Source organism: Sphaerodactylus townsendi, linkage group LG07 (assembly GCF_021028975.2).
Source record: "Sphaerodactylus townsendi isolate TG3544 linkage group LG07, MPM_Stown_v2.3, whole genome shotgun sequence".
Lineage (NCBI taxonomy): Eukaryota > Metazoa > Chordata > Lepidosauria > Squamata > Sphaerodactylidae > Sphaerodactylus > Sphaerodactylus townsendi.
The window spans coordinates 103,339,007-103,352,238 of NC_059431.1; the positions used below are offsets into that span (position 1 = coordinate 103,339,007).

General features: G+C 44.8%; 1 protein-coding gene across 1 annotated transcript in view; it reads left to right on the forward strand.

Annotated features, from left to right (window-relative positions):
- GAK (cyclin G associated kinase) overlaps positions 1–13,232 on the forward strand; it is a 94,712-nt gene that overhangs the window by 28,551 nt on the left and 52,929 nt on the right. Inside the window, exons 4-9 of the mRNA XM_048504419.1 lie at positions 30–144; positions 3,772–3,914; positions 4,344–4,469; positions 9,149–9,238; positions 11,350–11,485; positions 12,700–12,812. Of these exons, the coding sequence (XP_048360376.1) occupies positions 30–144; positions 3,772–3,914; positions 4,344–4,469; positions 9,149–9,238; positions 11,350–11,485; positions 12,700–12,812 (723 nt within the window). The remainder of the gene's footprint in view (positions 1–29; positions 145–3,771; positions 3,915–4,343; positions 4,470–9,148; positions 9,239–11,349; positions 11,486–12,699; positions 12,813–13,232) is intronic.

Consider the following 13,232-nt stretch of genomic DNA (forward strand, 5'->3'; position numbering starts at 1 on the left):
TTGAAACTTTAACTAATGGAAAATTCTAGAAAAAGCTCTCTGGTCACCCAAATATTGTCCAGTTCTGCTCCGCTGCCTCGATAGGCAAAGAACAGTCTGATACCGGGCAAGGGGAGTTTCTTCTGCTGACAGAGCTATGTAGAGGTAAGATCCTGCTTGCATGCAATTGTAATGGTCACCTTTGCTAGAAGTTCAGCTGAACAGGTACTCTCTTGAGACACGACTATAATCCAGTCTGCAAAAACAGAATCTCTGATGGTCGGACAGCAATTAAAGGCTGCAGTGGCTATTTTCACAGGCTCTAACATAGAAGAAGAAGAAAAGTTTGGATTTATATCCCCCCTTTCTCTCCTGCAGGAGACTCAAAGGGGCTTACAATCTCCTTGCCCTTCCCCCCTCACAACAAACACCCGGTGAGGTAGGTGGGGCTGAGGGAGCTCAGAAGAGCTTTGACTAGCCCAAGGTCACCCAGCTGGCGTGTGTGGGAGTGCACAGGCTAATCTGAATTCCCCAGATAAGCCTCCACAGCTCAGGCGGCAGAGCGGGGATTCAAACCCGGTTCCTCCAGATTAGATACACGAGCTCTTAACCTCCTACGCCACTGCATGCTCCATAGCTGCATGCCCCAGGCCCCTTCCGCACATGCAGAATAATGCACTTTCAGTCCACTTTCACAATTGTTTGCAAGTGGATTTTACTATTCCACACAGCAGCAAAGTGGATTGAAAGTGGATTGAAAGGGCATTATTCCGCATGTGCAGAAGGAACCCCTGTTTTCTGTTTTGGTTATATTTCTGACACTGGTATTGGAAGCAGTGTAAAGGCATGATAAACATGACAAAGGAATGTCTGAGTGCAGTTTTCTTTCCCTTCTGATGGTTTCACATGTTTCTCAGGGGAAAATAAAAGGGTATTAATTAGAGCAGCAAGCTTTAATCACAGCTTTAATTGCAGATTGAAATTTGCCTTCTAATTAACCAGCGTGGCTGAGACTGAAGGGCATACTGCTGTGTGGGCCCTGCAGACATATCTTTCCCTTGTTCCAGTGCCAAATTGGAAGAGAAAGAACTTAAAAATGGGATTTTCCTTCTGTTTTGTCTTTAATACTAGCAGATACTTGACATTCAAAGATGCTGTCTGCACAGTACAGCTTCTGTTTTCTTCTATCAGTAAGGACCACAGTCAGCTTAAAATGCTGGAGTGGTGAGTAATCTTTTTCCAGTGGCCCCATCTCTACGGCCCCTTCTGCACATACAGAATAATACACTTTCAATCCGCTTTCAATGTTCTTCGAAGCTGTGCGGAATAGCAAAATCCACTTGCAAACCGTTGTGAAACTGGATTGAAAACACATTATTCTGCGTGTGCAGAAGAGGCCTCTATATTTTAATGCTTTAGAATATTTCTCAGTCATCCATCCACATAAAGTGCTCAAAGATGGTGTACAGGAGAAAATTGGATGAAGCAATTTGATGAAGAACCACCATAAAATCATTTAAAACAATCACAGGGGCCAATGATCTTGGCAATGGGTTGTTATGGGTTTTCTGGGCTATGTGACCGTGGTCTGTTAGATCTGGTTCCTAATGTTTCACCTGCATCTGTGGCTGGCATCTTCACAGAGAGAAGTGTGGTACTGGACCAGTAACACACTTCTCTCTGTGATACACCTCTGAAGATGCCAGCTGCAGATGCAGGCGAAACATTAGGAACAAGATCTACCAGACCACAGCCACACAGCCTGGAAAACCCACCACAACCAGTTGAGTCCGGCCATGAAAGCCTTCAGTAAGATCTCGGCAATCTTTCCTTATGGAAGAAGGTTTATCAGCAAGGTGAGCTATGAAGGGATAGGAGTCACTGGCATGTAAGCAGTGGAATCATGACTCGGGGATTTTTCACATTCCAGGCCAAACTGTGCATTATCCTTTGAATAACATGGGGAGAAGAACCCTGGGAAATTGGAGAGATGATATGGGGAGCATAAGGCTCCAATATTAGTAGGACTGCCACCTTTTTTCCATCCGAAACGTAACAAGTACAACTTTTCCCAAAATGGGTTCTGGCGGGAAAGCACCACTAGTTAGATTTCTGCTTTTCAGTTTAAGGTTGCCAGCCTCCAGGTGGGGGCTGGAAATCTCCCAGAATGACAGCTGCTTTCCAGATGGCATGCTTTGCCAGTGGTGGGATCCAAAAAATTTAGTAACAGGTTCCCATGGTGGTGGGATTTAAACTGTGGCGTAGCGCCAATGGGGCTGGGCGGGGCACGGCGGGGGCGTGGCCGGGCATTCTGGGGGCGGGGCATTCCTGGGCTGGGCTGTGGCAAGGACGCAGCCGCTGCACCGGTCCTTGGGCGGGAAACGAATGCACGCAGGTGCAGGCTGCCACGCATGCTGATGCACCTCCTGCTAGACTGCTTCAAGTTCTGCGCGCTGCTGCTGCTGAGAGGAGGGGCATAACTAAGGCAAAAATCACGTGGCAAAATCACCAATTAGTAACCCCCTCTCGGCACACACAAATAATGAGTAACCTACTCTCGGGAACCTGTGAGAACCTGCTGGATCCCACATCTGTACGTTGCCCATTTAATATTTATTTATTTGAAACATTTATTCCACTTCTCCTGGAGAAAATGGCAGCTTTGGAGGGTGGGCTGTATGTCATTATTTGCCACTGATGTCCCTCCCCTCACTAAGCACGATGCTCCCAGGCTCTTCCCTCAATGTTCAGGTCTTTCTGCATAGGGCTGCCAGTGTTGGCATCCCTACTTGTCATTTGGTGGCACAAAACATTAAAGCTCTCGATAGGGGAACTGGAGCTGCCTCCCACTTTATTTGTAGGAGGAGTCTCTTGCCTGCCTAAAAATGAGGGTTGATAGCATCCACACATCGATCTTCCTGAGTCAGACCTTTGTTCTGTTAATGCCCGTATTGCCCACTGTGACTGGCCGTCGCTTCCCATGGTTTCATTACTACTTTGCTTTTTTTTAAAAAAACCTGGAGATGTTGGAAATTGAACCTGGGACCTTGTGTGTGTAGAACAGATCCTTCACCATTGAGCCAAGGCCTCTCCCTGGGAGGTAAATGTTTAATATGTGCGGAAGTCACTAGGAATCAGAGGCGTAAGCTTCAAGGGGGTGGCGACGCACCATTTGTGCACCCCTGTGGGGGCGTGGCAGGGCCGTGGCATGGCGTTCTGGGGTGGTGCAGGGGTGGAGGATGCACCGATGCACCAGGCGCTTTCCCTCCTTGCTAGGCCTCTGCTAGGAATAAGATTGAAAGAACAACAAGGGTTGGATGTGTTATAATGAGAAGTCATAAGGCATCCCAGAGGGTCGATTGGGGCCAGCCATCAATCTGGGTGAATCTGGCATGGGAGTGGGACTTGAGCACCCTTTTGCATTACCCATGGGCCAAGAAAGGAAAGAGGAAAGCAGGAAGGAGGTGGCATTGTTTCTGTTTGTGTAGCGAACAGTCTGGGCCTCATCTGTCCTGGAATGTTCTGTGGTGCCCGGTGGGCGAGAGCGAGTCTCCGTGCTCTCTCTGTGAGAGCACCATCTATGGAATTTCCTCCCTTCCTTGGGCAGGGCCTGTTGTGAATGTTTAATGTAAGCTCTGCCTCTTTTAGCCCCGAGAGGCATGAACAACACATCGCAGACAAGCAGTTCTTGTTTAGATAAACCAATAGGAAGCCTGATGCTAGCGTTAAGAGTTTTGTACAGCTGGTATTGCCCGGAGCAAGAGTTTAACATCAGTTATGTTATGTCAACAGGGCAAGTGGTAGAATTTTTGAAGAGAGCTGAATCCAAAGGGCCCCTCTCGTGTGATACGATTCTGAAGATATTTTATCAGACGTGCCGGGCCGTGCAGCATATGCATAAACAGAAGCCTGCGATTATTCATAGAGATCTTAAGGTAAGATATGCTAAGCCTGGTTTGTGCAAAGGAAGTACGTTTCCAGCTTCATTGCAAAGCTGAAGTGAGAGCAATAGTTTGGGGCCTTTTTGCTTACATAGTAACTTGAGCGTATTGCATAGTCTCATGGAAGTTACTAAATAAGTCAGCTGAGAACCAAATGTGGACCTATCTTGGGAAGTGACACTGCGCAATGTTATAATTCGCTCTGTCTAGGACTGCCTTTGGAGACAACCTGGAAACAGCAGTGGGTTCAGAAATCACCCAAGCAGAGTATTCCAGTCATGCTGAAATAATCTTATACATGCTGTTTTCTGGAACGCGAGAGTTGCTTGAATTCTGCAGCAGAGGTGTCTATGATTTGGTGGTCTTGTTATAACCGTGTATATGATGTGCGCACTCAAATTCCTCCATTCTTTATTTCTTCAGATTGAAAACATGCTGATGAGTAACCAAGGAACAATTAAGCTGTGTGACTTTGGCAGCGCTACAACAATGGTACACTACCCAAACTATAGCTGGTCTGCACAGAAAAGAGCAATGGTGGAGGAAGAGGTGAGGAATCTAATTAGTTTCAGCAGTTGGCGGCTTGGCTTTTTTCCCTACCCCTTTGAGTATGTTGACCTAATTGCTAGCCCAGTGGGAGTGGTCAGTTGGTTTTCCTCAAGGATTACTTGCTTTCCCGGGTCATTTGTCTGGCATTCCCAAACTGACATCATAAGAACATAAGAATTAGCCTGCTGGATCAGACCAGAGTCCATCTAGTTGCAGTGGCCCACCAGGTGCCTTTGGGAGCTCACATGCAGGAAGTGAAAGCAATGGCCTGCTGCTGCTGCTCCTGAGCACCTGGTCTGCTAAGGCATTTGCAATCTCAGATCAAGGAGGATCAAGATTGATAGCCGTACATCGACTTCTCCTCCATAAATCTGTCCAAGCCCTTCTTAAAGCTATCCAGGTTAGTGGCGATCACCACCTCCTGTGGCAGCATATTCCAAACACCAATCACACTGGTGGGCCACTGCGAGTAGCAGAGAGCTGGACTAGATGGACTCTGGTCTGATCCAGCAGGCTAGTTCTTATGTTCTTATGATGTCAGCTTGGGAATGCCAGGTAAATGACCCGGGAAAGCAAGTAATCCTTGAGGAAAACTAATCACCAATCATAACCAAACAGATTATTGTACAGACCTTTGCTAAGCGAAGAGACTTTTGGCGTTCTGGCCCAAAATGTTCTGTCCCTGGTGTGCTTTCCAGCAGAGAGGGCTTCGTGTGCCCTGTGCTGCAAACAGCAAAGGTGTGTGCTGAGGGAAACCAAGCTGCGCAGTCACAATGCTTTCTTGGCGACAGGACCAAGTTATTTAGCCTGTTTAGTGTAATCCGAGAATAGCTTTTCCAAAGAACTTTGGGCATTTCTAGCAAGGAAGGTTCTTTCCTTAACTGTTAGAGAGGATCGTACTTGCCAGCAGTTGAAGTTTCTGAACCCTAAAAGGCATCTCCCCCCACACCTGTAAAGTAGCTTGCAGTGGTCAGTCCGTGTATATGGATGGTGCAGTCCTTGTACATAGATGGTACTGGCTAGTGAGAAGAAACACTGCCAGTGGCTACTCTGTTATGGACAGCAGGTAAAGACAAAATTGCCTTGGGTGGATGCCTCGGAGGAGGTTATGACTCCAGCCCATTTCCACAACCTCCCCCTCAGCTGTCTGTCACTGCCAGTGTTCCAAATCTTGTCCTACCCTTGCTCCGCCCCTACTAAACAGGGCATCCTGCTCCCAAAGAAGAAAGCTCTCAGTCTAGTAGCTGCATAGTTAGCATATGGAAGGTGAGGAAAGAGGAAATCTGAGCTTCTGAAAATGAAACTGCATACCCCTGTGCTGGGTCTTATAGGTCACGTGACAGAACGTTAGGACGGCATTTAACAGTGACCACGAGCTCTTAACTTGCTCTCATCAAACGTGGAAAGCTATATATAAAAGAGAAGAAGGGTGTGGATTTATACCCCACTTTTCTCAACCTTAAGGAATCTCAAAGCCGCTTACCAACTCCTTTCCCTTCCTCTCCCCACAGTAGGCACCTTGTGGGTTAGGTGGGGCTGAGAGAGTTCTGAGAGAACTGTGACTGGGCCAAGGTCACTTAGCAGGCTTCATGCGGAAGAACAGAGAAACAAATCCGGTTCACCCAATCAGTCCACCGTTCTTAACCTCAACCCCTCACTAGGGCTTAACTCTGTCTCTGTACGTGACTATCTGCTTGCTCCCAGTTTTCATCCTGCCAATTTCCCCTGCTTTGCTTCTCAACTTTAAAAAAAAATTAGTTACCCGTTAAACTGCCTTACACCGAATCAGACCTCTTAGATCCATCAAGACCAATATTGCCTACTCAGGCTGGCAGCTGCTCTCCAAGGACTCACGAGGAAGTCTTCCTTATTTTATTTATTTATTTATTCGATTTATATACCGCCCTCCCCCAAGGGGCTCAGGGCGGTTCACATCAATAAATACATTAAGACATCAACAGCTACCAACTACTCAAAACATCCCACCTGCACAAAAGTTAAAAACATATTTTCATGGATGGTGTCAGCATTATCTATATATATATATATAAAGCTAACAGTGTTTTTGTTGATGATAGTATAGCTCAGTAACTGCTGGGCCAATTCCTCTGAAAATTCCCAGCCACTATAGTCAGCCAGGCGAGAGTGTTCTTAGATGTTCACATACCTGAAATTTCACACCTGGCCCAGGTAAAACGCCTTTTTCCTGGTGCTCCATGGTGAAGGACATGCAGCTGCCTGTGTGTAACTGTCACCCTTAGAATGTTCGTGCTGCTTAGAATGTTGGCTCAGATGGCCAAATATGAGCAGTGGAAACAGTACATAGGCAGTAACTCCAGTGGAAGTGAAACACATACACACACATACACATGAGGGAGAGGGAAGGGAGGGAGAGGGAGGGGTGGCATGCAAGGGAAGAGAGGGAGGGAGAGCAAAGGGACAGAGTGGGAGGCATGCAAGGGAAGAGAAGTGAGAGAGGGGAGAGAGTGAGGGGTGGCATGCAAGGGAGGGGAGGCAGGGGGCCCAGCATCTTGATATGACCCACCCACCCTAGCGGAGGGAAAGGGAAGGGCACGCATTACTCAGGCATGCATTACTCAGGAGTAAGCTTGGTACAGCAACTGTGACATACTTTGAATGGCTGCGTCGCGCCCCTCAGAGGGTTTCCTCAGAAGCGACACCCATTGCCACCAACCAAACTTACTCCCAGGTAAAGGATCATGACCATCCAGCCTAGATGTGTGGGAGGGGTGCCTTTCCATTCCCCCCCCCCCCCAAGGAATGCAGGCACACACATCAATGAAATCGCACAGTATCAGGCTGCGTGTTTGCATGAGCACGTACTGCTGGCCTCTGCAATTGATTTGCTGCTACTGTTCCTTTCCCATTTCACCACAATAAGCCACAGCAACGCGTAGCCGGGCCCCGCTAGTCCTTTATAAGATACACAAACACGCGTGGCACATAGGCGCTGGCTCATCCAATTTATATTACCTATTAGTTACTTGTAAAGTATGCCAAATTGTTGGCTAATAGATTTATCAAACTATTATATATATATTATATATATAGATTTATCAAACTATTATATAAGATGATATAAGAATTGTGATGTACAGAATCACCTGTTGAGGGTTCCTTATCAAGTGCGTGAACACTTCCCTTGAAGAAGGAAGACGAAAACACGGTAATCAGCGCGAAGCGTTTGGGAAGTATAACGGAGTGGATTGAAATATATACAACTGAAAATGATGAAAAATTTGACTGCCCTTGAATTGGGACGGTATTTATAAGTAATTCAAGCCACCAAACTAGGATTTTCATTAATTGTTATGAACTTGTATCACAGTCACAGCGGGTGAGATTGACATAATAATATTTACAAGATTATGGACATTGTTGGTTTAACAAATACATGATTATGGACTTGAGAGAAGGCTGTCTTGTAATAAATTGTTGCATGAATTTGATTTAAAGTGGAGATATATATGTGTTATGGAGATATAATAGTTTGATAAATCGATTAGCCAACAATTTGGCAGACTTTTCAAGTAACTAATAGGTAACATAATTGCTTGAGCCAGCGCCTATGTGCCACGCGTGTTTGTGTATCTTATATTGTTTTGAACGTAGCACATTAATTTCATAGATTGTCATCATTATCCTTTACAATTTTTCCCTTCCCTCTCTTTCCTGTTCCCACGGGAGGCCAGATGTTATTTATAGCGATGAGCCGATGCGATGTTACCCCGGCTGGCCAAATGCCTGGCGGAACAGGTCCATTTTACAGGCCCTGCGGAAACTCTGTATGTCCCGCAGGGCCCAGATCACTTTTTTCAAATTATTTTTTTCAACTGGATTTGCCAGGGATTGAAACTGGGCGTGCCAACCAAGATGACCTGCTATTTGAACCATAGCCCCTGCTCATAGCTTGTTTTTCGTTGTTTATTGGCACTTTTTTATCTTGCTGTTTTTCCAAGGAGCTTTCTCCTTCTAGCAGCAACCCTGTGAGGTAGGCTAGGCAGCATCTCCCAGATCCCAGTATGAAGCTTTGCTTGTACGTGGATCTTGGGAGGGGATGGAAGATGTCAGCTGGTAGGTAAACTTGCTCCTTTTAAAATGTTTTGGGAGGCTGCAGGCTACTCCCAAAGAGAAGAATCAGCTGGCTAAGTGAATCAGAACAGAATGACAAAATGTGCCGGCTGCTCAACTTCACGATAGTTCATTAATCTGTTCGCTGCAGTAATTAAACTGGGTTCCTTTTTTCTTGCTTGCTGCACTGAACCTTTTATAGCGATTTCTAATGATGATCTCACCAATGTTTTATTTGCAGTGTCGCAAAATGTGTGTGTGTTGGTTAATGCTGCTATTGGGTTAAAGTGCTCGTTTATTCGTAAGGCAGTGCCGCTCAGCGGCTTTTAAGGAAATTTGCTGTGCTGGTCTGTTGCTGTTATATTTAGGGATGTTTTATTGCTTTATGAAAGCAGTTGGCTGTCTCAGTCAATAGACTGAGAGTGCAGGGTATAAATATTTGTGGGGGATTTAATGCAGTGCTTCAGGGAAGCAAAAACAGGCAAGTTACTACTTTAAAGAGAAAAGGATTTTTATATTGGTTCATTTCACGTTTTTTACTCTGCAGCTATACAAACATAACGGTGGGTTTCATATTGTCTCTGCAGATCACAAGGAACACAACCCCAATGTATAGGACTCCAGAAATAGTAGATCTGTACTCAAATTTCCCAATTGATGAAAAACAGGATATCTGGGTATGTATTTCGCCTCCTTTTGTAAGTGGATTGGACCTTGTGTTTGTAACTGCTGTGGACCCCTATTAGGGGGAGTTTGGTAACTTTTTAAAAATGTGCCTCTTCTGCTTATTGTGAACTTTAAGGCAAAAGATGTGGCTGTACAAGAAATGGGCGAAGGCTCACTTGACCACCAAATCGTGCTCGCCATGTCTTCCCAAGTGGCCATTTTATATTCTGAAGTCTCTCAAGTGCCTGCAAAAGATGCCAGTGGAAAGTTAAATGCGGAATCTGAACTTAAAAAACCCCCACCAAAATATAGCAAGTTGGTTGAAGATTAGTAGTGTGTCTTCAGACCACTGTTACTTTATGAACAACCATACTGATATATGTAATACTTTGGCCTGCGCATGCAAAATAATGCACATTCAATCCACTTTCACAATTGTTTGCAAGCGGATGTTGCTATTCCGCACAGCTTCCAAGTGGATTGAAAGTGCATTATTCTGCCTGTGCGGAAGGGGCCTTCGTGAGATGTCAGAACAGTAGATTTCTATAGACCATATTAATTCCCAAGCAGGCATTATGTTAGTCTGTAGCAGCAAAATGAAGTAGAAGTCCAGTGGCATCTTAAAGGCTAACAAAACATACTCCAGAATAAGCTTTCCAAAGTCGGATACTTGAAGTGTTCATCTGTTACAGGGATAGCTCTGAGTACAAATGTATCTGGCTTAACAGATTAGGGCTTCATGCATTCATTCCTCTGTGGAAGGGAGCACTGGCTTGCAAAAGCTTATGTGGAAATACATTTTGACACCCATTTTCACGACTTGGTTAGGGGAAGCGAATCAGCAAAAATTAAAAAGACACATATGGTTACAAGAAAATAGATTAGACCGAAAAGGGCTGAAGAGCACACACAGTGACTGGAAAAACAAGGTGACTAGGTGCAGAATAATACAGCAAATAAATCCAAATAAGTATAAAGTCCTCCAGAGATTTTTTAGAATCTTCAAAAACAGTAAGAAAAGCAACAACCAAAAACTGGTAAATCCCCCAAACACTGTGTAGAGTATTGTCGAAGGCTTTCACAGCCGGATTCAACTGGTTCTGGTGGCTTTTCCATGCTGTGTGGCTGTGGTCTGGTGGATCTTGTTCCTAACGTTTCGCCTGCATCTGTGGCTGGCATCTTCAGAGGTGTATCACAGAGGGAAGTCTGTTACACACTGTGTCCACTGGACCAACTGTGTAGAGTCTTCCAAACAGACAGAATTTTCTGGGTCTTCCCTGCTTGGCAGACTCCAAACTGCTTCATCAGCTGTCATATGTGCCAGCCTCTAGAATCTGGGATTCGGAACTAGCCCTCTAAATGTTTAGACTATATACTCCCATTTTGGGGAGGTGCTATATTTAATGCCAGCTGTTGAAGCAGTTTTGGATTCTGTGACCCAGAATGTCCTGTCGGTTTGGAAGACTCTACACAGTGTTTGGGGCATTTGCCAGTATTTACTTGTTGCATTACTTTCTGCTTTTGAGGATTCTACAAAATCTCTGGAAGACTTTAAATTTACTTGGTTTTGTCTGTTGTATTATTCCGTACCTTCTCGTCTTCTTTCTCCACTCACTGTGTGTTCTCTTCAGCTCTTCCCAGCTCATATTTGCTTTCTTTTTGTTGTTTCTGGTTGTTGCCTTCTTCTTGATCCATGTGTTTGATCTAATCTGTTTTCTTGTAGCCTTTTGTGTGGTAGGTCTTTTTATTTTTTTGCTGATTCCTCTGTTCCACCACATTTTGTATATATTTTGTTTACCACAGGTTAGGGCAGGGGTCTGCAACCTGTTGGCCATGGTGGCAGGGGCTGATGGGAATTGTAGTTCATGAACATCTGGAGAGCCACAGGTTGCAGAACCCTGGGGTAGGGTAAGGACAGCAAATCCTGTTATCACTAATCAGGGTTAAATGCTATATCTGCTTGGTTGTTGTGTGCTGTGACTTGCCTTGTTTCTTCGGCGGTGACAGGGTCTCCAGAGAAATGAAATACCCAAGAAATAATTTTAATTGAATATTAAGTAGCTTAACCAATTGAATCCGGCCGTGGAAGCCTTCTGTACATCTCCTCATTCTTTCACTGCAGGCATTGGGCTGCATCCTCTACTTGCTGTGTTTTAGACAGCACCCGTTTGAAGATGGAGCAAAGCTTCGGATAGTCAATGGGAAATATTCCATCCCCCAAAATGACACGAGATACACAGTGTTCCATGATCTTATTCGTAAGTTTAAGGCAAAGGGGGTTGGTGGGGAATTAATAATGTCTGTAAGAATACAGGGACATTTTTTACAAATCATTCATATATTTGTAATTAGTGCGAAATTAGTATACACTGCACTGCACTGAGAACCAACATGGTGCAGTGTCTAGAGTGTCTAACTAGGACCGTGGTGGCGAACCTATGGCACTCCAGATGTTCATGGACTACAATTCCCATCAGCCAATTGACCATGCTGGCAGGGGCTGGTGGGAATTGTAGTCCATGAGCATCTGGAGTGCCATAGGTTTGCCACCACAGAACTAGGGCCACTTTCACACAGGCAGAATAATGCACTTTCAATACACTTTCAATGCACTTTGCAGCTGGATTTTACTGTGCAGAATAGCAAAATACACTTGCGTTGTGAAAGTGGGTTGAAAGTGCATTATTCTGTATGTGCGGAAGGGGCCTAGGAGACTCCAGTTTGAATGCCCACTCTGCCATAAGAGCTCGCTGGTTGACTTTGGGCCCGTTGCTTTCCCTCAGGCTAACCTGGTTCACAGGATGGTTGTTAAAATAGAGAAAAGGATGTTGTAATCTGCTTTGGGTCTCCATTGGGAGAGGAAATCGCAGTGTACATATCTAAATGAATAACTATCCAAGTATCTAGAAAGAAGAACCATGGATGCAAGCCAGAAGTGGCTTAACTATTACCGTGTTTCCCCGAAAATAAGACAGTCTTATATTAATTTTTGCTCCCAAAGATGCGTTATGTCTTATTTTCAGGGGATGTCTTATTTTTCCGCTCCACAGCTGCATGCTCTGGTTGACGGGCATGCTTCCAAAAAAAACCTTTGCTATGTCTTACTTTCAGGGGATGCTTTATATTTAGCACTTTAGCAAAACCTCTACTATGTCTTATTTTCAGGGGATGTCTTTATTTTGGGGGAAACAAGGTAACTGGGGCTCTGTCTTTGTTGGTTGAGGGTGGACCATACTTTGCACTCTGTTATTTTAGGAACGTCTGTTTTTAAACATTCATGGCGTTCAGCTGTATCCAAAAGCACCATCTTATGTGCTCAATCCTAAATTCATGAAGTCTTTTTATCAGTTGTATTGAATTAGTTGACTTTGGCTGATGAGCAGGATCAGAACCGTAAGAAATGGGTGTCCTTCAGCAGGCCCGCAATTCCAACAGCCATCAATAATAGCACTTTATTTTATAACGCTGTTAGGGGCTACTTTGAAAGTGAACCCAGAAGAAAGGTTGTCCATTACAGAGCTAGTGAACCAACTGCAGGAGATTGCGGCTGCCAGGAACGTGAACCCAAAGTCCCCCATTACAGAGGTAACGAGTTTTGTTTTGTTTTGAACCACAAGTGTTGGGTTTTCTGCACCTATAGCATACCCCCTGAGTCGTCTATGAAAGATACAAACGAGGTTTGAACCGCAGAATGTCAGACTGAATGGACGGCCATGTCCATTCTGTATAGTTCTTCCCAAAGTCATAGTTTTCAAAGAAGTTGTGTCTGTCTTCTCCTCTGCTGCCTGTAGGATTAGAATATAAAGAGTAAGGAAAGTGACAAAGATGTATAGCAACACTGGAACGTTGATAGTCTTTAGCTTTTATGTGGCATGCTAGAAGACGTTCATCTCTTATTTCTCATGAACTTACGTTTGTTAATACTTTTTCTGCCGATCAGAATTCACAACAGTCCCTGCTCTCAAGGTTCCAACCTCCTAAACATGTTAAGTGCTTCAAACATAA